At 50.6% G+C, this 24,762-nt stretch overlaps 6 protein-coding genes across 6 annotated transcripts; 4 read left to right on the top strand and 2 right to left on the bottom strand.

The window, feature by feature from the left end:
* Positions 1 to 5,145: 5,145 nt before the first annotated feature.
* Positions 5,146 to 5,514, top strand: MIND_00290300 (uncharacterized protein; the record flags this gene model as incomplete). Its single annotated transcript, XM_037359765.1, has 1 exon — positions 5,146 to 5,514. One exon carries the CDS (start codon positions 5,146 to 5,148, stop codon positions 5,512 to 5,514), a length of 369 nt encoding a protein of 122 aa, XP_037224860.1.
* A 352-nt stretch (positions 5,515 to 5,866) lies between these two features.
* MIND_00290200 (C2H2-type domain-containing protein) lies at positions 5,867 to 7,239 on the top strand (the record flags this gene model as incomplete). Its single annotated transcript, XM_037359764.1, has 2 exons — positions 5,867 to 5,869; positions 5,917 to 7,239. 2 exons carry the CDS (start codon positions 5,867 to 5,869, stop codon positions 7,237 to 7,239), a joined length of 1,326 nt encoding a protein of 441 aa, XP_037224859.1.
* A 240-nt stretch (positions 7,240 to 7,479) lies between these two features.
* Positions 7,480 to 9,400, bottom strand: MIND_00290100 (uncharacterized protein; the record flags this gene model as incomplete). Its single annotated transcript, XM_037359763.1, has 3 exons — positions 7,480 to 8,121; positions 8,172 to 9,308; positions 9,356 to 9,400. The coding sequence occupies 3 exons, from the start codon at positions 9,398 to 9,400 to the stop codon at positions 7,480 to 7,482; spliced, it is 1,824 nt and encodes a 607-aa protein (XP_037224858.1).
* Positions 9,401 to 10,656: 1,256 nt separating this feature from the next.
* Positions 10,657 to 11,719, top strand: MIND_00290000 (Protein kinase domain-containing protein; the record flags this gene model as incomplete). Its single annotated transcript, XM_037359762.1, has 2 exons — positions 10,657 to 11,218; positions 11,271 to 11,719. 2 exons carry the CDS (start codon positions 10,657 to 10,659, stop codon positions 11,717 to 11,719), a joined length of 1,011 nt encoding a protein of 336 aa, XP_037224857.1.
* Positions 11,720 to 13,043: 1,324 nt separating this feature from the next.
* Positions 13,044 to 14,320, top strand: MIND_00289900 (Protein kinase domain-containing protein; the record flags this gene model as incomplete). Its single annotated transcript, XM_037359761.1, has 2 exons — positions 13,044 to 13,623; positions 13,677 to 14,320. 2 exons carry the CDS (start codon positions 13,044 to 13,046, stop codon positions 14,318 to 14,320), a joined length of 1,224 nt encoding a protein of 407 aa, XP_037224856.1.
* A 5,425-nt stretch (positions 14,321 to 19,745) lies between these two features.
* Positions 19,746 to 21,743, bottom strand: MIND_00289700 (MFS polyamine transporter; the record flags this gene model as incomplete). The annotated part of the gene is made up of 10 exons (XM_037359760.1): positions 19,746 to 19,842; positions 19,893 to 20,122; positions 20,167 to 20,261; positions 20,309 to 20,500; positions 20,546 to 20,776; positions 20,826 to 21,036; positions 21,083 to 21,244; positions 21,293 to 21,306; positions 21,362 to 21,534; positions 21,589 to 21,743. 10 exons carry the CDS (start codon positions 21,741 to 21,743, stop codon positions 19,746 to 19,748), a joined length of 1,560 nt encoding a protein of 519 aa, XP_037224855.1.
* Between the last annotated feature and the right edge of the window lie 3,019 nt (positions 21,744 to 24,762).

Raw genomic sequence — 24,762 nt, 5'->3', positions numbered from 1 at the left:
GTCACAAGACTGGGCGCATCCCCCTGATATATCTTGCCAACCTCGTGACCGCCTCTTATCCTGCGCGCAACCCGGAAGGAGAAGAGATCGAACCAAGAGACATCCAACAGGCCTTTGACCACTGGCTCTTTACAGAGCTGATTGAGTGTGTTGGTCCCTTCACACAATACTGATTTGGTAGAATATTATGTTACCGCGAAAAATCACCCTTAGTAGAAAGGACTATCTCTAGTGATTATACCCATAGCTACTTTTCGCTCAATAATCTCAAGTACTTGAATATTTTCGAGAATTCGGTTATGCTCATCTGTGACATCAAGTGTCACACACACCCAAACTTCCCAGCTTCACACTTATAGTTAAGCCTAGTTATTGCATATATGAGTCTACCATATCCTCTAGTGTTCAAAAGTCCAAAAAAATTGGATCCAAGATATGGACAAGTTAGAGAACAAGAGTGTGACTCTCATCATCATCAGAGTCACACACTCACCAAACCTCCCAGTCTCACACTTATAGTTAAGCCTAGCTATTGCACATATGAGTCTACCATACCCTCTAGTGCTCAAAAGTTTCAAAAAATTGGATCCAAGGTGTGAGCAAGTCAGAGAACAAGAGTGTGACTCTCATCATCATCAGAGTCATACCCCCCCAAACTTCCCAGTCTCACACTTATAGTTAAGCCTAGTTATTGTACATATGAGTCTACCATACCCTCTAGTGCTCAAAAGTTTCAAAAAATTGGATCCAAGATGTAGGCAAGTCAGAGAACAAAAGTGTGACTCTCATCATCAGAGTCAGTAACTCTCATCATCAGAGTCACACTCAATTTCCATTCCAATAGAAATAAGATGTTTAAATTCCATATATAGATTAAAAAATATCAGGTCTAATTACTCTAGCATATGCAAGGGCATATGACCACAGGTTTACAACATAGGTTAAGTCAGATGAGTTTAGTATTCTAGGTGAAATATTGTTACTCATGGCCTCTAGTTGATCATCGGAAAAAACTCCAACGGGCGATTCGACAACAACCTCATTGAGATTAGGAGGAGGGCCAACTTCTCCAATCCAGGAAGTTTCCTATTCGTCGCGAGGATTGTTGTTTCCCTGAGAATGAAGAATCCTATCATCATGCAGGCCCTCCCAGTCAACACCATGAACCTCTAATTCCTCCGCCGTCAGGCTCTCCTCTATGTCTGGAAGGCTTCCTCCAGAACACCATGAACAAACTGGTCAAAGACATCAAGTCGCCCAACTTGCTCCATGAATCGAAGATAATGTGTGCGGAAAGCATTGAGGAGAGCAGGTGGCGAAAAGTTAGACACATCGTTGTTCATTGCAAGTCTGTGAAGTATTATCTAGAAAGCGCAAAATAACCCAGCTTGACGAGATTCAGAAGAAAGAGGCTCTGTTTGCAAAACGAGTAGGTGCAAGTCGGCATGTTGCTATTGGCCCTCTCGAATACTGTGGTAATGGACATCGGATCCATTATGGGTTCGGGAAATTTCGGTGCGTATCATCCAGTGCTACCTTTCCCAAGATTTAACTAAAAGTTTAAATAGGCTTGCCGTCTGTCGTGGAGACCCCCGAATCTCGAAAGAGCGAGAGGACAGGGCAGAGAGTGGAGTCAAATTGCGAACAGGGACCAAGCGAGCGAAGGAGAATAAAAATGCATATGAGGCTGGCTATGAACGGGCAGCAAAGCGATTCAAGTCTGATATTGTGCAGCTTCCTGGCGCAGTCAAGCCTGCGGGTGAGAAAAAGCGCCGAATTAGTGCTAACCAGATGATTATAGGCCAGTCTGAGTCAACAGAGCTGGTTACTAGGTCTAGGTTGCGCATTCTTCGGTCTCATAATGTGTAGATATCTAGATATCTTGATATAATTTAGTGTTTTTAGGTGAAGCAATATCTTTTCTAATGATGTCTGATTAAGGTCTATCTTGTCTTGAACTGAATATATAAGAGTTATATCATTGTTCTCTAACATGCCTACACCTTGGATCCAATTTTTTGAAACTTTTGAGCACTAGAGGGTATGGTAGACTCATATGTGCAATAGCTAGGCTTAACTATAAGTGTGAGACTGGGAAGTTTGGGGGGGGGTGTGACTCTGATGATGATGAGAGTCACACTCTTGTTCTCTGACTTGCTCACATCTTGGATCCAATTTTTTAGAACTTTTGAGCACTAGAGGGTATAGTAGACTCATATGTGCAATAGCTAGGCTTAACTATAAGTGTGAGACTGGGAGGTTTGGTGAGTGTGTGACTCTGATGATGATGAGAGTCACACTTTTGTTCTCTGACTTGCCTACATCTTGGATCCAATTTTTTAGAACTTTTGAGCACTAGAGGGTATATGATGTGGAATAACTAGGCTTAACTATAAGTATGAGGCTAGAGGTATGGTTGGTGTGGACTTGTGTTACATGATATGATAGATGATCAAGCTTGCTAAGTTGTTTCTCCAGTTTACCATTTAGTAAATATGCCTGTAAAAGGAAATTTTGAACAATTGAGCAAAATTTGTTTTTTAAAAATATTTTTTGTTGTCCTAATTGCACAAGTTATGCCCTTGCCTATTTTGAACATAAAATAATGCAAGGACACACTTAAACTCCAAGCTCAAACCAATCTCAAAACTCAAACTCGAGTTCACTCATTTTTTGCACCACCAGATCAATGTGTCACAGAACCTCCCAACTAGGTGAAACCACTGTCCAAAACCACTTTTTGATCGCAAAACCACTGATTAAAACCACTGAAAACATGTCCAAACCTCGACCAGTAGTAAACAACGAAAAATGCTTTTATACCAAGTGAATGCGACCTTGAATTCATCCGAGTGGTGGAGAGAATGAGCCGGTTTCGGCGCGATGCCGACAGTGGTTCTTCATGACACTTGTACTATGTACATGTAGTCCAAGAGGCCGTCGAAGATCATAGGTCGCTAAGTCGTGCATAAAATGTGAGTTGCCGCCGACGAGCTCAAGGGCAAGAAAACAGATCTGAAGTTGGAAGTCGAAAAGTTTTTGGTTGACGATTGATCGATGAGTCAGCGAGGTGCACAGCCACTCATTCCTCTCTGTCAATGCCCACGACCTGTTCTCAAAGCCCACTGTGTCCGCTGAATCCATCAAGCCCGAAGATTTACTTCCTGCGTGCTTCTGAGGTGAATGCTCATGCGGCAACGACCGGGACACTAGAATTCTGCAAACTCTCGCTCTGGGAGAAAGTCTCAGAAAGATATTGAGGAAGTGAGCACAATTATGGCCTCAGGTGCGTGATTCCTTTCCAATCTTTGGGACAAGGCGGTGTAACCTTACACACAACCTGTAGGTGGACCAAAGACAAACACACCGCTTGTCCTTGAAGTACTCTCGGCAACCACTTCGCAACCGCCTTGTTGGATGCCCACGGACACACGAGGGCCTTGTGTTTTACCCCATCTTTTTGTCATCTTATGCTCAAAGTCCGACTCATGCGGCCTTCAGAATGTATTTCGAAGGACTTCGGCCACTACGTTCGACGCAAGAAAACTTGGTAGCAGGCAAGCGAATTTATGGTGTGATGTCGGTGTTGCCTTCCAAAGGATGAACAAGACGCAGTGCGGCCCCGCCCACAAACCTGTATGTCCTCACCCTGCTTATCCGATACTATCAACAACCACTTGTTAGACGCCCACGCACACACAACGGCCTATTGTTTTGTTCGCCTCCCTATTTCCCTGCCAACCACAGCAAACAAGGAACACAAGGATTTCCGATGGATGTTGCTTGTTCAACCAGCGAACCTGACGACTGGCCTTTTGAGACGACGAACATGACAGTTCTTGTATTTCAAACACATTTAAGCCTTCTGTGGCCCGACTTTAAGTTCTCAGTCTGGCATCCACCAACACTCCCAGCGATGGCATTCCACTGGAGTAACTATATCCCAGAGCAACCGGGGAGCCACCCATGCGATTGTCTATGCACGCAGTGCCACACTCACAAGAGCTACCAACGCGGGTGTTTCCGCTGCAGCGTCCAATTCGCAACACCGGCTGCGACTGCGGCTGACTACTACCGACCCGCGCCACAAAGAGGCGAAGTGCTCTTTCCCTATGCCGGTATGACGGGACGGAGCTATGTAGGCCCGCCATACTACATGCCTCCGCCTCCCCCAGTGTTTTCGCTTCCGACTGCACCGCCGGATCCCCCGCGACCAAAGAAACGTGCGAGGAAGAACTAGGCCTTTTCTCGAGCGAAGACAAGACAACTATGCGGCTCCTACATCTTGTCTATATCATCCCCCCTACGTATGCTTATGCTCTATACCGGACTTGCTCTCTACGGACCCTACGGACACTAGTCGTGTAGTAGCTCTTATTAGTTTCCACACTCGTTTATCTGTATAGTCGTCAAGTTTGATCGATGAGTCAGCGGTGCACAGCCGCCTACACCTTCTCTCCCGTTTTCCACTGTACGCGCTGGATTCAACAGAAGCCCCGCCACTAGCACTACATTGAGAATGCCAGATGACACCACTGGCGGTAAAGAACAGCCCGGCCGCATTGAAATTTGACATTTCTCCCCTTCAAAACTTAGCTTGGGCAAGAAAACCAGCGAAACTACGGCGTCAAGTGTGTGATTGCTTTGGAGCGATAGAAAGAAGCGGTGTAACTCACATTCAGATAGATGTACGTCGTGGCGGCCATATTCATTACTGCTGTTGGGACACCCACACGCACACACAACGGCCTTTTGTTTTGCCCTCGGATACATCTGCGTCCTTTAACTTTACTTCTGATACGACATCTGCCCTGAATCTCATTGAGACTCTACCACAATTAACGCCAAGTTTCTGGATGCGAAAGCAAGCCAAATCGCGCCTTGAATTACCTTGGAATCGCCCACACACTGCTTATGCATCAGCAACTACTTCTTGAACACACACGGCCACACAACGGCCTTTTGTTTTGCCCGCCACTATACTTATTTCCCTGCCGACCAGCAAAAAGCACTACAATGACATCCAATACATGTCGCTTGTTCAGCCAACTAACTTGACGACTGGCCTTTGACATGGCGAACAGTTATTGTACTGCAAAAACATATAAACTCTCTGTGGCTCAACTTTTTCAGGCGCCCATCAGCATGTCTGCCAGCGACCATCCGTTCCACTGGAGCCACTTCATCCCGACACATCCCGGGGCCACACACCCACACTCCTGTCTCTGTCCCCAGTGCCACACCCACACGAGCTACCGCCATGGGTGCATACGCTGCAGCATCCACTTCGCGACACCGGCTGCGACCTCGGCCGACTATTACCGAGACCCGCCACAAGGCGGCGAAATGCTATTTCCTTATGCCGGTATGACGGGGCTGGGCCAGGCAGGCGCACCGCAATATTATATGCCTGCTCTGCCGCCGCCTCCCCCAGTCTTCTCCCTTCCGACCCCCCCACCGGATCCTCCGCGACCAAACTCGAAAAAGAAACGCACAAAGAAGAAGAAGAACTAGGTGGTTTTTCGAAGGAAAGAAGACAGCCATGCAGTTCCTTTTCCGCTCCGTCTCGTCTCCATGCATCTCTCTTATGATTATGCTCTATGCTGGACTGCTCTCCACGGACACCAAAGACGCTTGTCTTATGTACCGTCACTTCTCGCATCTACTAGTAGTCTAGTACACTCGTTTGTCTATGTGGAACCTCGTATTAACAAACTATCATACATATGAAACTTATTCTGCACATTGAGGACATCATTGACTGATGAAATCATGATCGAGGAGACAATGGCCCGATTTGGTCAAGCACCTTCCATAAATGGTCCTCACGTGCACTTTCCTCCTTTGACCTCAACAATATTCAACCATGGTACGACCTCGAGCCCACACAGTGTCGGTCTCACTCATACTTGACAGAGCACACGCGTGAAACCGAAACGCCAAAACCTCTACCATCGACATTGCAGGTCCTGCGAAATGACCTTTGCCACTGAAGAGCGGACGGTCGAGCATCTTCGAGTGGCCCATACACACGACGCGTGTGCCGACTGTTTTCGCTTCTTTGTCGACAAGAAGGCTCTTGAAGAGCATTATCGGGAGTCCAGCGCACACAACCCGCCCGACCCCAGTGACGGGGTCATCCAAGCTGCTCGGTGGGGATGCAGAAAGTGCCACCGAGAATTCAAAACAGAACAAGTGCTCCACGAACACTATCAGCACTCGGGGCGTCACCACTACTGTACCTCTTGCAACCGCCTATTCGACCACCGCGACGCGCTCCAAACCCATTTGCGCTCGTCAGACCACCCCCCGCCAAGAATTCCCTGCCCTCTGAAGCGTTGCCAAAGCGACGCCTTCCTCGACGAGCCCGCGCTTATATCCCATCTCAGCGCAGGTTGCGGTGCCACTCTCAGGCTGGACGCCCAGCAAATCGCCCGCTACATCGACAACTACTACAAGCAACACGATCCTGCAAGCACCTTCGTTTTCGTCGACCCTGCCCCGGGAACGCCCGCCGTGACGGACCGATGCTGGAACGGCTCGAAATTCGAGTGTTTTCTGTGCTCGAAGCAGTTCCCCAGCATGGGCAGGCTCAAAACGCACCTTTTCAGTCCTGCTCATGAAGACCCGAGCGCCTACAAATGCCGCCGTCTCACATGCAGACAGAAATTTGACGACCTGGGCTCATTCTGGGAGCACGTCGGCAGCGAAATCTGTGGTGTGAGGCGGTTTCGGACCAAGGAGGGTCAGGTCCTGGCCACTGACTCGAAGAAGCTTGAAGCTGCGCAGCCCCAGTCCCAGCCCGCCTTCGCAGACAATGCGAATAACGACAAGCTTGTCTTACCAGCAAATCAACAATTATTGCGGGTCCAGTCCACTCTTCCCGACCCGAAGAGAATTTCTTTCAAGTCCCAACTCACTCCCCAATTGGCACACACCGCAGAGACAGCTGACGCCGGCCATCTCGCGACCGACAACGCATGGAATGGCTCCAAATACGAGTGCTATCTCTGTCACCATACGTTCCGTCTCGGCACCGCGCTGAATAATCACCTCCGCCAACATCCGCGACACGCCCCAGACCACGGCTATACCTGCCCAGGAACGACTTGTGCGCGTCCGTTCGCAACGCTGCCGGCTTTGTGGGCACATGTCGACACGGAAGAATGTGGAGTGTCCAGGTTCCGCCATCGCGTCATCATCACCGTGACCAAGGGAATTGCGAAGGGACGAAGTTGAACACAAAATTCCTTGTACTTAGTAGTATGATCTGGCTCCTGAAACTGACATATTGATGATCTTTGTAAAGTTTTGTTCATTGTAATATAATAGTCAAGTCCTTGTCAAGGCACAAGTAATGAGAGTGGTACTGTATGTACAGTCTGTACTGGTATAAGTAAGTCGTATCATGCACAGAGTGGGAATAAGGAGGGAGGTTAAGTAGATTATAAGTAAGCGTATCAGCTACTGAGTAAGAGTTTAGTAAACTTCGTCCAACTCCAATTCGCACAATTGAGCCAGCCCACGATAGACATTCGGAAATTCCGTCTCGAGCTCCGACTTGTTTGGCAACCGAACGCCCTCTGGAATCAGCTCCGACAAGGCCAGCAGCCCATCAGTGAGCTCGGTGCCCGACGACATAAGCGGGACTTCTTTAAGAACAACGCGGGATGCGCTGCCCCCGTCGAAGACAATCCGGTGATAGCCAGTCTGAAGCCGGTCCCCCCAGTCTAAGCGGTGATACCGGGACCCAGCAAGCTCAGGCGCCGATAGTAGCAGGACGCTAATGGTCACGGGGGCCTCTGCCGTACGATGGAGGTAGTCGAAGACGGTGACAAAGCGCACCCGTGGTCCGTGGCGGTGAATCAGTCGCAGCTGGTCAAGAAGGATGTCGAATTTGTGGAGCAGATAGTCCGTGAACACGAGGTGGCGATGGTATTTGCTCTCCCGAAGACACCAGGATAGCCCAGGTCCCGTCGTCATCGGATTCGCCACCACCGCTTTGCATATTTGACGATGTCGTCCCTTCCAAGCAGCGCGTTGACAGGCTTTGTCGCAGAACAGAGAGATACCACAGCCTGCGCAACGTTTGAGCTCGGTGAGAGGCTTGATGCTTTTACACTAACGACATGGTGAGCTTCAAGTTGAAGTAGATCAAAGAGTGTGTGCACCTGAGGGTTCTCACACATTTGCCGCTGTGGATCGCAAGATCGGTAGACACGGAAGCTCTCGCCAGCCTCGGCAAACAGACCTTCCAAAGAGATCCATGCGTCACGAATGTCTCTGTCTTTCCGAATTTCAGACAAGTCCACCGTGGGGAAGCTATGGGTGCTGGACCAGCGCGCAATGCTACGATAAACGAGTGCGTTGGGGAGAAGATCGCGAAGCAGATGTAGGAGCGTCGCTCGTGGTATGCCGTCAACGGCTCGATTCTTCAAGATAGCCACAAGAGCAGACAAGAGCCCAGAAGCAACGGCCTCGCAGAGATGTGGGTACATGTATTCCTTTCCAATCACTATAATGAGCAGATCAAGAGCGCTGATGATCATCGTAGTCGCGTTGACGGTGTTGAGCGAGCGAACAAGCTTGGTCAGGGCTTTGATCACGCCAGCCTCGAAAAGCGTCTCCGAATGGCTGGAATTCATGCAGAGGATGACCACACGAAAGAGGGAGTTCGTTATGTCGAATGTGTCGGAAGTAGGTTGGAACGAGAAGTCATGGACGATGAGAGCCGTGAGATCATGGGCTTTATTGGGAAGATCGGATGCAAGCGCGTTCACGATATCTGGTGGAGTTGGTGTAGACGACGAAAGCAGTCGATGTAGGAGAACAGTTGCTCCTCTCGTTTCTTCGCGGACCTCTCTACCCAGGTTGTACCAAATCCGACCATAGAACGTCAGAATGGCTGGTTGACAGGGAGGTCTGAGATAGGCGACGGGGCGGAGCAAAATGATGGCGGCCTCAGCAACGGTGGGTGCCAACTGAATCCGGCCTGCAGTCGATTGTCTTTCGATTAATTGTAGCCATGGCCATAGACGCGGCCAGAGCTCCAATTTGGCTGCCTCCGGCGCGGCAACGACGTTGGGCAGGATACGAATGGCGTGTAGAGCGCGAAGGATGGGCTCAGGAGGGGATTCGGCATTATGATTATGATTAGTGGGATAAGGTCGACCGGGAATATCGTTGGGGTCAAGATTGGCATAGATTATGGGGAGATAGAAGCGTGAAACGGTTGTGAATGTCGCGCAATGCGTTGCCACGTGCTCCAAGTCCGCCAGGGACTTGTTCGCAGCTGCTGCGGCGCTCTTCTATGCTAATTGTCAGGAAATATTTGGGGCCATTGAATAATACGCACATGGAGACCACGAGTAAGTTGGGAAACTCGGAAGCATGGGTGCATGATTCTCGCTGGGAGAGTAAGAAAAAGACTGATAAGTCCCCTTATGCACTCACTCGCTCCATTTATATAGTTCAAGGAGCCGCTTGCTCAGGTATCAAAGCGCTATGACCGAGCGTTGAGCATTGTCCCGCAGGATTGGGTTTCCTTAGAATCTTCAATCTAGATCTTGAAGGAAGCATTTTTGAACGCGTTATATGCACCGTACAGTAGGTTAAAGTCAATGAAAAACCCCATGAGAGAATTTCAAGGCAGGCCTAGGTCGATACTGAGATTTTCTGGTCGCATGGAGGTGAAGTGCATTTGTGACAGCGTCACAGCCGCGTCACATGAGATGAGATCACCTCCAAACTCACGAAAAAACTTGAAGGAGTCGCCAGGCGGCTCAGCAGCGCGACTAAGAACATCCGTGGCGACATACCAGAGGAGACGGAAGAGTCGTATTGGCGATGGTCACCAAATGTCGAGCGAAGTGAGTCTGTCCGAAGTCTGTCCGGACTCCACACTTACATTATTAGGCTTGGGTAAATTCGAGTTGCTTAGTTGGGTGATACCTGACTGTCGCTCTCCGCCATAATCTCGACAAGTACATGCGCAATGCGAACTACGGCCCCGGCTATTCCATACCCGACTTGTTGTCACTGTCGGTCTGACTTTTTCGTCTCCGAGTCTTCTGGATTGTCGCTGAACCGCTGGAATGTACAGCGTCTACTCACCCTTTCTCGCTCCCCGGACATTCCTCCACCGTGTACATCGTCGAACCCCCGTCCCTTTACTCTTCAAGTTGCTCGTACTATATTTATTGTCTCTCGAGTCTCCCGACAAGCAGTAAAAACAACGGGGAGCGGGACGTTTCAACTCGACATAGAGGTCTTTATCGAGCTCAAACCGCCCTGTCAGAGAGATCACTTTCTCTCAACGAACGTAGGCGCAAAAACCTTCGTTAATGTCAAGCTCATACTTATTTGTTAGCTATTTCTTGTGCTTCGTCTTCTGCTGGTACATGGACAACTTGAACATCTTATCGCGAAGCTTAGGCTGGTATCAAACGATTAGATATAAGCTTGGTCTTCGTCTGGGCGGAGTCTGTGAAGACACCATGTCATTTTGCTTCCGTCGGCCCCAGGTGTCTCACCTCTGAGACCGCGGGAGCAAGTCTTCAAAAGGCGACCGTGGGTCATGTCTTGGCTCCCCACTGCTCTTCGCTCTCAACCACCATCTGCTTACCCATATTCGACGAAGAGTCACAACATCTCATTATGTCTTGCTCCTCCCAAACCCTTCCTGACCTTACGGGTGCCATCATCGACGGCGACCTTGAACTCCTCACATTGCTCGGCGAGGGTTCATATGGAAAGGTTTACCAAGCCCAGTTCACTACCATCCCCAATCACTACCTGGCCGTTAAGTGCATGCCCCGATGCCGACGCCGGTCGCAACATGCCCGGCTGCAGTCGAAGGAACTCCGCAATCACAAGGCGGTTTCAAAACACCCCGGAGTTGTTACACTCTACCGAGAAATTGTCACCGACGAATTTGTCTTCGTCGTTCTCGATTGTGCAGACACCGACTTGTTCAAAGTCATGGCCTCTGGTCTCGTCTTCACCAATCGTCCCCAGCTCATTAAGGAGGCTATCAACAGCATCCTCGATGCTCTGTCTTACATGCACCGCAAGGGGGTCTACCACCGAGACCTCAAACCAGAGAACCTACTCTGCGACCGGAACGGCAAGAACATTCGAATCGCCGATTTCGGTCTGTCCACTCAACGGTCATACTCTAACCGACATTGGTGCGGGTCGTTACCTTACATGTCCCCAGGTATGTCCTCAACACCGTTTGCGTGTCACTCCTGACTTATGTCTCCCTTCAGAAACACTTGATTCCCGCCACCCATCCGCAAGCTCTGGTTACTCGACGAAGTCGAGTGATCTATGGGCTGTCGCGATCATGTTGTGCGCTTTTGTTTCCGGTGGACTCCCCTGGGGCAGACCACACGCGAGCGACGGGGCATATGCTGCCTTCCTGAAAAACGACGACTACCTAATGTCGAGGCTGCACATAACCCAAGAGACCAACGACTTGCTCAAGCGTTGTTTCCACACCAAGCGCCGTCACCGGCCAACCCTGGAGGAATTCCGGGATGCGGTTAACTCCATCGACCGGTTTTCTACCAGCGATCCTGTGGTTGTTTCTCGTACCCCCGTTACACCTGTTGCCAAACCCACCTCGCCTTCTGCGGAACCAAGTCCGAAGAAGACAACGCGCAGCCGACGGTCGTCGCTTGACTCGCTCGCTCGCACTATTGGCCTCAAACGGTGAGGGAGACAAGGATTCGACCAAGAACACAAACAAAAAATCCTCCAGGGTTCGATCGGAAAGCACAGCTTGCAAACCTGAGGCGAGATCACCCTTTTCCATCGCAATGTCGCATGGATTTGTCGCACAACAATGTACATGTAGCACGTTATATACCCTCAATTCATGATTTTTCGAACAACTTGAGTGTCCAGTGTTGTCAGCCTTGAAAGTCGTTACCCGAAAAAAGACATCATCCATCAAATTCTTTTTCTTCCCTCCATCGTGTCGACCTTGAAACTGGAGGCCTCCCTTCCCGAAAACGCTTCCCAACCCAAACCCCACTCATGGACCAATCACCAAACCTTCCGCGCCAAGTCGATTCTACCAAATTGGCCCCTAGGCAAGTGTTTGAAGCGACCTCCGAGCTTCCCTCTGAGTTTTGTAGTTCTCCCAAGCACGGGCGTTGATATCAACCAACTAGCTCTGGTACTACCATGACCATGCATTAGCCTTTTGAGCGAAATCAGCCATCCGCCAGGTTATTCCTCGTCCGTTTTGCCACTGCCTCCATACTCACCAATTTTGTCTACTTAGTTGATACGATACTTACTCCGCTCTTCGCTCTACCTCCAGATTTGAGGTCCCCGCCTTCTACGCCCCCAACATATAAGCTCTTTCGCTCTAGCCCATGCGACGAATTCACCACCTCAATGAGTGGACTGGTTGGCACCAGTGTTTGCGAGCCCGTCATCAACATGTGAGGCCGCAAGTGCGTTCGCAGAACCTCTACATCGCTCGTTTACTCATGGCATTCTACTGTAGTCGGTGCTGTATCGCCTTTTGTATTGCATGATAAGCGAACGGAGAGGCTGTCGGACAACATTCGTCGGTCGCCGCCTGGTTCGATTGCAAGTCGAATTCGAGTCTTCGGTCACCAGTGCGTTTGACTCACTTCTGCATGGTTTAACTCTAACATGTGTGGATTAGAGGGACACTACGAAATCAAAGTCGCCATGCCGCAAGTCATCACCGGCCCTGACATTGTTTTCGCAGCTTGCGATGGGCGTTTTACTATCCACAATCGTCCTTCCAGCCCCCAGAGTCCAGAGGACAATGTGAATCCGGATTTCGACCGGGGTTACAACCGGGTCGGTCTAGCATTCGCTCTTTGCACAGCCGTTCAGCTCCATCCGGAGAGACAATCTCCATGTCTCACCTTTGAGACCGCGGAAGCAAACTGTGGTTAAAAAGCCCCCGTTCCGACCACCAAACAACTCTCACTCGAACTCCTACTGCGAACCACTAGGCGTTGACAAGCTCATACTACTATCTCACAACAATCATCATGCCTTCCCAATTCCGCGCCTCCCACTCTCTCCCTGACCTCACGGACACCGTCCTAGACGGTAACCTCAAGCTCGTGAGCATTTTGGGCGCTGGCTCATTTGGAAAAGTCTATAAAGCCATCGATCTAGACTCACCAGCCGAAAACCCCATACATTATGCTGTCAAATGTTTGCGACTACACAAACTTGGGTCCAAAGAGCGCCAGCGGCAAGAACAGGAAGTCAGACACCACAAGGCCGTTTCAGACGACCCCCGTGTCGTCTCTTTGGTTCGCTATTTCGCATCTGGCGACCACCTGTTCGCTGTTCTCGAGTATGTTGAGAAGGACGTTTTGGAGGTCTTGGCCGACCAGGAGGTGTTTCACCGTCGACCGGATCGTGTTAAGGAGGCATTCGGAGACATACTTGACGGGGTTGAATCACTGCATCGTCGTGGTATTTACCACCGGGATATCAAGCCCGACAACCTCCTCTGTGACAGCGACGGGAAGAACATCCGCATTGCGGACTTTGGTCTATCAACGAAAAAGACTCGTTCTTCTCTGTTAGGCTGTGGATCACCGGGGTATATGTGTCCAGGTATGTTTCCGCACTTTCTCTCCTTTGATATATGTCTAAAGGAGCTCATTCAGAATCGCTGGACCGACCCCTTGCAGCTGGCCTCGACAGCTACTCACCCAGGGACAACGATGTTTGGGCGGTTGCGGTCCTCTTCTGCAACTTCGTCGCTGGAACAATGCCATGGCACAAGGCCCATTTCTCGGACTCGCTATATAACCACTTCCTCCACCACAAAGACCATCTTGTCCAAGATTTGGGCCTCACCGAGGAGACCAACGCTTTGCTGCGACGCTGTTTCCACAACAACCCTCGCAAGCGACCCACTCTTGCGGAATTCCGAACCGCTATCAATGCGATGGACAGGTTTACGGTGGACGATCCGCTTCCTTCAGCAATCGCCACCGTTGTTCAGAGCGAGCAGCCCAAAACATCATTAGAGCCCGGCTCCAGCTCCTCTCGACGCGGCGATGCATCCGAAGACGAATATTCAACCCCACCCACTTCATATATTCCTTCTTCGTCCTCACAATCTTCTCCTCAGAAAGTGCCCAAAACCGGGCGGAAGGTCCCTCGTCGGCTTTTCAAACTCAAGAAGAAGAAAAATATACTTGTGCCTTCCTCGGAACCTAGTTCTGGCGCTCCGGTAGTACGAGTTGAGCGCAGACGGAGGTCTTCATTGCAATTGCTTGCTCAAAACCTTGTGCTGAAGTGGTGAACCGGTTGTGTTTGCTTGAATTTTTTCTACCTATCCTTCTTTACACATCATGGACTCGTTGCATGGACATTTCGAGCACAGTAAATAGATACCCACAAACTTGTAACTCATACCAAAATCCAGAATAAAACGTCTTGAATACAATGGACTGAAGTGTGTGTGTGTGTGAGGTCATCTCAATGCGTATTGCATGATTTTTGATCACCCCTTCTTGTTCTCTCCCTTCATGCCAACCTTGAATCCTCCTCCTTTTCGGGAACTTCACAACACATGAACAACGTACAAAGGAATCTCATCAAGTCCTAATGCACGAAGCGCTGCGCGTTTAACCCTTAGGCCAAGCCGTTAGCAAGCACAAGCGCCTCTTCACAGTAAACATATCATGTTTCGGTCTGAAATTGGCCGTGGGTGGATGCTTTGCGTAGCTGGGATAAAGGGTACGGGCTCTATTCCTGTCGCTGTTGGTGTGCTAATCGTTCTTCTTAGCCTCCTCAACGTCATTCAAAATAGAGATATACTCGTGGTCTTGTCAGGCTAAAACATTCTGGGCAACAAAAAGGTGCGTGTACTTGCACTTTTCGTTCTTCTGTAGGTGTTGCTGAATTGTTTTTGCGGTTTAATAGTTATGGCACGATGCTTGGCCCCTGGCTCCAAAGCCATGATGCACGACCTCGCGTCTTCTTGGTCTGAAATGCGCTGTCGCTGCCAGTAGTCGCGGACTCGTTATCAATTCGACAAACCCAGGTGTGTTCACCCACATCTTCCCTTTCTCGTTTGCTAAAGGAGTTAGTCATTGACTTCCCAGTCGGAGTTGTTGTTGTCGACCACATTTTCCAACGAGCCTCCGGGGTTTTTTCATGAGTGGTTTTCCTCGGCGGTGCAGCGAATCGATGCTGCACGGGCCAGTTTTATTAAAAACGCAGACTCGGATTCACGCGAAGGGTGCGCTTGCCTGGTCGAAGGTTTGTTGTCATTACTTCCGCATCTTGTTTGACTCTGATGACTATCGTGTAGTCGTGACAATCTTCCACAGACGGGATTGCAATTTCTAACCTACTACTATAACCGACTCACCCACGCGCGCGTGGTAAGCTTGGAGTTGTCGCTGGCTTGCTATTCACTAAATGTTTACCAAGCCCCTTTACTTGGCTCGATGGTACATCCTTGCAGAAGCTCGGGACAGTCTGTGGGTCTGGACCGACTGGGAGTGTGGTTCGGTCTTGTCTGGCTTTCGGTCTCTGCATAGCCGCCAAGCGGTAGGCCCCACCAAGGAGAGACAATCCCCGGGGTCTCACCTTTCGAGACCGCGGAAGCAGATCGTCCTCAAAAAGCCACGTTCTGGCTCTCTCCTGTCTCCAAACTACTCTTGCCTTGACCACCACTGCATACACCACGAGTCGACCTGCCTCTTAACAATCCACACACCCACTCCATTTATCATGCCGGCTCAATTCTACCCCTCCTCTCGCTCCCTGCCCGACCTTACGGGGACCGTTCTCGACGGTAACCTCAGGCTCGTGAGCATTTTGGGCGCTGGCTCATTTGGAAAAGTTTATAAAGCCATCGATCTAGACTCACCAGCCGAAAACCCCATATATTATGCTGTCAAATGTTTGCGACTGCACAAACTTGGGTCCAAAGAGCGCCAGCGGCAAGAGCAGGAAGTCAGACATCACAAGGCCGTTTCAGACGACCCGCGAGTCGTCTCCTTACATCGATCCTTCACATCTGGCGAATTCCTCTTCGTTGTCCTCGAGTATGCCGAGAAGGATGTCTTTCAGGTCATGGTCAGCCAGAACATGTTCTATTGCCGGCCAGCCCGTGTCAAGCAGGCATTTGGAGAAATACTCGATGGTGTTGAAGCCATGCACCGTTGTGGTCTCTACCACCGAGATATAAAAGCCGAAAACCTTCTCTGTGACAGCGACGGGAAGAACATCCGTATTGCGGACTTCGGTCTATCGACCCGGAAAATACGTTCTTTCCTGTTCGGCTGTGGGTCGCGAGCGTATATGTCCCCAGGTTTGTCTCCATTTTCCTTCTCATATGATCTTTATTTCTGACTTCTTTATCCAGAGTCGCTTGACCGAAATCACCCAGCCGCTCTTGAGGGCTTCTCGCCCAAGGACAGCGACATGTGGGCCATCGCTGTCCTCTTCTGCACCTTTGTTGCCGGCGTAACGCCATGGCAAAAGGCACATATTTCCGACCCGTCATATCACTTGTTCCTCCGGAATAAAGACCACCTCATCCACGACTTGGGTCTCACAAAAGAAACCAACGCTTTGCTGCGGCGCTGTTTCCACAAGAACCCGCGGATGCGGCCCACTCTTGCGGAGTTCCGGGCCGCCATCAATGCGATGGATCGGTTTACGCTGGACGATCCTCTGCCTTCAGCCGACATCACTGTCGAGAATGGCCACCCTAAAGAGTCGTTGGAACCGAGCTCCAGCTCCTCTCGCTCCCATCGAGGCGAGACGTCAGAAGAGGGACATTCTACACCACCCACATCATATATTCCCTCTTCGTCTTCGCGTGGCGCAGCCTCCCGCGCCCCGACAAGTCGTCAAAACTTGCCGGAAGTTCCCGCGGAGGCTGTTCAAGCCCAAGCGGAAACATGTGCCCCCTCCTTCTCCGGAAGCCAGTGCGCCTACTGGCCAGATCGGACATCGCCGGCGGAGGTCGTCGCTGCAACTACTCGCTCAAAATCTTGGGCTGAAGTGGTGAAGAAAGTTTTTTTTTCTTTGCTTTGGTTTACTTTTCCTTCTCGCTTGGACTCTTACGAGCACATTACTTCGATACCTACCATATTTGCATTACAATCATACCAGAACAGCATGAAATTGAAAATTGTTAAGCTCATCCTCCTGTTCCGTGAACAGACATTAAACTGGTGCCTTCACAGGCGTCGTGCATCTTTTTGGCTGGGTCATCGAAGTCATGTGACCACTCATCAACTCTTCGGAAAACTTTGAACAAGCGGACTCTTCAACTGGCGGACAACACGCGCAGTGGCCACAAGAACGAATGAGGCTCATGGACGGTGGTGAGCTAGTATATTTGACCAAAGACTGCTGCAACTCATGTTTTGAACCAGACTACCAACTTGAATGAATTATGAGAGCTTTCGATGAGGATTTCCCCGCCCTAATGCTCGCCCGAAACGGTCCCCAATGACGGCGAAGGAAACTGTTATGGACAGTCACATTTCCTGGTCACTAGTAGCGTCGTACTCGGTGGCGTGCCGCTTCTCCATTCGAGCAGTAATTATCGCCAATTCTCGCGTGGCCCCCAATTTTGGGGTCCGCGTCTACTTACTACGCATCAAGTGTTTGGTAGTTCTCTCAGACTATTGCTCTCACTTCTCAATCAAGAACCTGAGAGACAGTGAGAGTTACTGTCTGCAACTACCCGCGCCGTCAACCTCTTCTCCAGAAATGCGCCAAATGGGATGTTTCCTTCAAGTTGTTCAAGTTACTGTAACTTGTCCTCCTCGCTACTACTTGTAGTATCTGCTAGCCTGGTGCGTGAACAAGATCGCCACTCAACCGGTATGTGTGTTATACCCTTCATGTGTGCCAGATGGCTAACCGACTTTTGGGCAGCGTTTTGCGGTAGCAACTTGCGCTGGCCGCGGTTCAAGTTCCTCCACTGGCAGGCGTTTTGAAGTTTGGCACGAATACAAAGGCAGAGAGGCGACTCGGACAAATCTCAAGCAAGGACCTGAACGTGTCGTAGCCTGAGGTTGATGATGCTTTCGATGAGCTCTGCTCGGAGCCTAGAAACCTTCGGAAGGAGGAAACGTTGCATGCGTATGAGAGTTAACCAACTTGAATCTGGTAGGCCGTCCCACAAGTTTCACTTTCATTTGATGCTATGATATCCCAATGCCAGGGCCGCTATCCACCATGATCACTTCGTCATTCCTCAGCACTTCCTAGTCATCCAAATGCTCCAGTTCCCCTGCCAATGAGCCGAGCATCAACATAATGTGATTCAAACAAAACTGGTCAAGTAACTTACAGGTGTCGAAGGCTGCACAATGTAGATTTTTGAGCATACTGAACGACCATGTGAGAAAAAACCCTTACTCATTAAATTCAGTGACCCCGGGCCGCTGGCGGGATGATTGCGACCGTTGTTGTCTGCAATAGCCTTGTACTTTGATTTCGCTGTCGCGCACCAATCTGTGAGCACGATGCTTCCCAAAGGAACATGCTAAGCTATGCATCAACATTCTTCTGCTAAGCAGTAGAGAAAAGGGACTCGCTGAATTGTATTTTACGCGCGCACGACGATTGTACACCCCCTGTCCTCTCAGTGCCAGCACCAATACCAAGGGTGTGCTTCTAGTACCGACAGTGTCATTGCCATTTGAGTTATAAAGCTGGATCTGCTTTGTCCAATGCTCGCTCCCTGTGGCAGACAGGTCCAAGTAGAGATCAGCAGATTTATATGCTTCATTTCCCTCTACAACGGCGATGGTGCGCTTGATGGACAGGACAGTGTGAGGCAGCGGTACCTGCAGCTTCGCGATTCTTCCATGGGCCGGGCGCGAAAAATCAAAGCAGGTCTTTGCTGTGCCTTCCCCGCCACTTTGGGTGAAAAGATGGTAGTACACTGAAAATGGATGCCCGCGAAAAATAGTAAGCAGCAGGAAGCGACAGCAGTAATGGTTGACGCACCATAATCCGTTTCTTCAGCTTTCGGGAAAACATCAGGCAGCTGCCCGCGGCGCTTGGCAATTGTTGCACGCATTGCATCTGGCATCTCTTCTGTGAGGGTGACCATGAAGGGGGTCTGTGCGGTTGACCCAGCGCCTCTTTCCCCAAACAGCGCCACCTTGCTATTCAATTCCATCTTGCGACCGCCCTCAAACACCGCAATGGGTGTGGTATGAAAGTCGCTGAGCCCTTCATCATGAAAGATCCGACGGCAGACAGTAGACAGTAGACGAGGAGGGGGCACAGAGCTGGTCACTATACGCCCAATGTATGGATCGTCCTCTCGAAATGCTGTTGTAACGGGCTCGATACCGTCCAGGCTGTACAAGCGATAGTACTAGTAGACTGAGCGCCAGTATGAGCAACGACACGACAGCTCAGAATGGAAAAACCACAAGTACCATATGCCAGTGAGGGCCCCTCGGGTTCCGTCTTCAATTCAGACATTTGGGTTGTGGTGAGGGTAAGAGTGAGCGAACGCATGGATGATGACGCCGGGACAGTGTTATTCATACGGCGTTCAACATGTGGCCGGCATTGCGCACTAAACGGAGCACTGGTCGTTCATTTTCGGTAGTAACCAAGATCCTATGTTGGCGAATAAGGTTGAAAAAGGTCAATTTCGTGAACACGCTGTAAAATTAACCACGTTCATCGGAATAACACATATACTGCACCGGTAGCATCTAATGTTCAGCCCCCTACCTACCGCGCGGGCTTCTCCCCCTCTGCGCAAACTCCTTTGCAAACTTGCTCTGCATCCGTATGTGCTTCCCGTATTTCCAAAACAACAGTGGGCTAAGGAAGGATCAACTCTCATAGTCGCTATAAACAACGAGTCTACTCACGCGGGACAGCCGATGGCGATTCCAATCACCGCCAGAATGGTGTCGCCCTTCCCGTAGCCTAAATGTTTGTACATCGCCTGGGCAAACAACGGGAACCCGAAGCCGCAGAGCGAGCGCAAGCAGCTGGCCGCGGCGAGGGCAGACGCCGCGTGCAAGACAAAGACGTCCACGACGTACATCTGGATCGACTGGAAGTTGAGGATGATGCCGGCCCCGACAAGGGCAATTCCCTGAAATGTTTCAGTCAGACACGAGGAAGAGAAATTGCGCTTACTATATCGGGGACAACCCAGTGTGTGTGGTTTTGGACACTCCAGCCAGTGATCAGGAGCCCCACGGGCGTGCAAATAGTGCCGGGATACATCGAGGCTTTATTCAATTGTCAGGCGAGGTGATAAGAGAGCAAAAGCACCTACGCAATCGGAACTCCGGCTCGCCAACACCGCCGTTCTTCTCCTTCAGTCGCCGGTATATCCTATCCATCACCCGAGCATTGATTTGTGAGGCACCAGTAACGCCTAGTCCGAGGGCAAAGTAATGCAGGCCTGAAATTTCGACGGACTGGTGGTAGACTCCTTGGAACATGAGCGGCATCGAAGTGAGGAAAACTGGTCCTTGTGTTAGCTGTGAATTGGAGAGAACAAGCCGCGTACGGTAGAAAAGGCCATAAATGAAGGCCATATATATGCCCAAGAGCTGCAAGATTGGCTCGTGGTAGAACATAATGACGGGCCGGGTCACGGCAATGTAGATGATGGTCTTCCATGTCCTGTTGGGGTTCGCAAACCGTGAACGGACGCGAGGGACTGTGCCTTTCTCTGAATCCTTAGCAAGAGAGCGGCGAAGGCGTTTGGCTTTCTGCTCAAGAAGATATGGAGCATACGCTGTCAATTAAGTCAAAATAAACCCCAGAGTAAGCTAAAACCAACGCACATTCACGCAGATAAAACAGACCAAGTAGTTGGACCCCAACCGTGAATGCGCTTGTGGACCAGAATACCCATCTCCATGTCGACTTTTGCGCGATGAATGCACCGCAGACTGGGCCTACAACAGGGCCTAAAAGCGGCGCGAGAGAGTAGATTGCAAGAGCTTGACCCCGTTCTTCTGGTGACCAGATGTCTCCCAGCACACCACCGCCGATCTTCATGGGCTTTTTAGTTACGGTACTTGATACGAACGAGACATACGGCTAGCGGGGCACTACCACCCAATCCTGCGAGAAATCGGAATACAAGCAGCTGAGGCGTCGTTTTTGCAAATCCGCAGACAAAATTCCACAACAGGTAGAAGAGATTTGCGAGCTGGATGACCTTGTTTCGACCAAATATTTCGGAGAGTGGACCGAGAAACTATTCTTAGTTCAGCGTCCATTTGATATACCTTGAGTCAGGGCATACAAGTGGGCCGAGGGCTGCGGAGAAATGTGTTCAAACTGGGCGGGTCACCGGCAAAACGGGGGGACGCACCATATGCTAGTACGAAGATGGAGGTGACGAGTGCCACCACGACGTCATTCGTTATACCGAAGTCTTGTGCGACCTGCTGGCTGGCGGGGGCGATCATGCTTGAGGAGACTGGCGAGATGAGCGTGAATGCGGAGACAACGGCGGTCGCAGCCCATTTCTTGCTCCTACTCCAGCTAAAGCCAATATATTTTTAGTTTTCAGACCATACGAAGGTGTAGAGCACGCACTTCTTGGGATTCTCTGGGTCATCAGGCCCATTCCAGTCCACGACTATCTCTTCTACGGTTGGCTGTGAACTCTCTGCAGCAGCCACGGTGGTGGGTGTTGACCGCGAAGAAGTAGGGGAGGTCATGGGCCGCAATGGAGCCACGGCCAAACCCATCCATTTTTATCCAGAAGCCTCATCAGGCTGTCGGCTTTCGGGGCGGGGAATATCCGTGAAGATTTGTCAAAGTTGCTGAAACGCATATCTGTCGACCAGTCGGGGTTAGACAAATAACGGGAGCTCGCTCGAGGCAAGCGATGTGTGCAAGACAACAAGTACCCGCCCGTCATCGTGGTAGAGGTCGAAGAGCCGTGAAAACTCGAGAAAGTGCCACGTGATGATCGGACAAATCGGATTTATGATGTCAGCAAGAGTTGTTGACGGAAACCATACCCTCAATTCCGGATCCTCGGCGGCGGATAGAGCTCCGCTGACCAGGCGCTTCACCTCAGCAATTCACTTGAAGCAACATCAGCCACCACACGCCCACCGCTCTTCGCCGGTTTTCAGATGACTTCCACGACTCGGATGGGCTGACTAGTTGGCTAGAAAGAAAGCATTCGAACGCGTGGACTCTGAACTGCTTCATTACAATGACCTATCGCTATTTCCTAGTCTCACAACGTCACGACTCCCACAGCAAAATCGAATGCCCTCTTGCGACTACTCAGAACACTATCTCCTCAATGATATAACTAGGGAAAAGAGTTTAGTCTGTGGAATCGTGGCACATATGGAAACACTCACCAGGAAATCTACCACATACCGATTCTCATCCTTCGTCCACTCGTCTCTATTATCAAGCTTAGTGCTCGCTGGGACTATAAACCGCACTCGTTTCCTCCCTGGAGTGACCGTGCGCTCTTCAATGTCATCGTCTTCAAACTCGATTTCATCGTCCCCGTCTGTCGATTCAGCCTTCACCGTTGTTGGTGTTTCCCATTCGCTGTGCAGCTCGAAAAAGGCAGGAATTGCCTCGAGCTCGGCTGGTGGTGGAAGTTTCGGGAATACACGCGGCGGACTTGTCCGTGGTCTCGGGGGCGATGGCAGGGTACGATCTGGGTAGAGAAGCAGCTCGACTTGACGCACGCTACGGGAGATATGGGAGCCTGAGGGCTGTGGTCTGGGCGGGCTGAGTTTCGGCGGGGCTGTGATTTTAGCTCAACAAACAACGCGACATCACTGCACGATAGACTCACGCGTGGAAAACCCCGGACGTCTGAACTTCGGCCGAGTTATCTCGCTGGAATCCGATTCCGGTGATGATGGTGGTTCAGCCGATTCATCTAAGGCTCTGCGGAACCCCGAATCATACGAATTCTCTCGCGAGCGAGGCACCGGAAAGGTCTCCAGCGTGCGCTTCAGAGCACATTTCAGCGCTGCGATGGATGAATGGCGGGAAAGGCTGAGTTCGGATTCCAGTGTTGACGAGGACGGCGAGGTCGAGTCAGAAGAACGGCGACTTGAGCCGGCCGAGGTGTCCGGAGGGAAGTTTATCTCATAGATGCTCGTCGTCATAAGCAACGTTGACGAAAGGAGAGGTCGCACTTGTCGGAGGTCTCATCCGCGTTGAAACGGACTCGGAAATCAATGGTTGAGGAGGGTTGACGTCGGAAGCACTGCCATGGATAGGCCAAAAAGGTCAGATGCGGGGACATGAGCTCCAAGCAAGACACAAGAGGGAAAGACCAAACAGAGTTTCAGCAACCTTCGTGCAACAAATCTTGGCATGCATATGCAGAGATTTGGGTGCGGCACTGAGAGATGTCGCGAGGAACATCTGGCCATCTCGAGAGTAATCAAGTTGCTGAAAGGGATAAGTAAGCGACTTTACAACCTCTGAAGACTTTCCTTTTCAGGGTTTGGGCGTTGCACCGAATCGAGGTCACATCAGCGTCACAGCACTCAATTCTCAATTTTGCAGCATTCATGGCAGCCTCACCATCTCCTGCATCCAAGGCCTTTCCGATAAACGACCTACCTACCGATCTTGTCGGCGATATATTCTCGTATACCCTTCCCCTCATATCTCCCTTCAGCCAACCATTTCCGTTGCTACCCCCCAGTCAACGGTATTTGCGCGATGGAGTGCGCTGGGACCTCGGCGCTCCTTGGTCTCTAACCGCAGTTTGTACACAATGGAGACGTCTAGCTCTTTCTCTCCCAGGATTGTGGTCCAACTTATTCGTCTCGTCGGCTATGAAACCCCGCGAGCACGCCCTTCTCCGAGTCCAACTAGCGAGGAGCGGGGAAATGCCCCTGCAAATCTTGTTCCGCTTCACGCACAACACCTGGTATGCTCCCCGCATACGCGGATTCGTCAAACTCTGCCAGGAGATTGCCAAACACAGCTCGCGATGGCAAATGGTCGAGTTCTACTTTGATGCACCGACCAACCCCAACGAGTACTTCAAGAATCTTGGGCGGTTGGATCAGCTAGTGGATGTACGAATCAGGGGCGAGTCTTTATCGTATCTCCCCTCTCTTGACCTCTTCAAGCATGCCTCGCGGTTAACGTCTGTTCGTTTGGGCGACATTCACTTTGGCATTGGCCTTGAGAGAGGAGTCATATTGCCATGGAAGAGGCTCAAGACATACAAAGCCGTTACTCGCCGCGCAGAAGAGCATCTTCATCGTCTGGCCCTTTGCGCCGAAACTGTCGAAGTTGTCGATATCAAGACAACTGATGATCTCGTCCTCCCACTCGACAAACATTCCGTCATCGAATGCCCTGTTCTGCACAGGCTGGCCACAAATCACCGTTTCTTGGTCTTCTGCTTCGCCGCCCCAAATCTCAGGGATCTGTACCTTGACGGTGTCGCGCCGGGGTACCAGTACGACACTGACCTCCTTAACGTTGCAAACCTCACCCAACTTACTCTCGCATCTTTCTCGGCTTCAGAGAAGACTTTCCGTGCAATCATTCAACAAACTCGGAGTTTACGCGTCCTCCAAATCAGCTTTCTCGACAGCCTTCCAAGCAATTACAACGAGCAAAATGTCATTTTGACCTTCCTATCATCCAAACCAGCCCTACCAAACCTCTGTCATTTCGAGTGGGCAGACTTGTCCGACTCCACGGACCGTTCCCTGCTTGTCGACTGTCTCCTTCATCTCATCGCGTCAGAGAAAATGA

This window comes from Mycena indigotica, assembly GCF_014461135.1.
Source record: "Mycena indigotica strain 171206Taipei chromosome Unknown Mind.scaff0002, whole genome shotgun sequence".
NCBI lineage: Eukaryota > Fungi > Basidiomycota > Agaricomycetes > Agaricales > Mycenaceae > Mycena > Mycena indigotica.
This window is presented reverse-complemented; position numbering and strand designations above follow the sequence as displayed.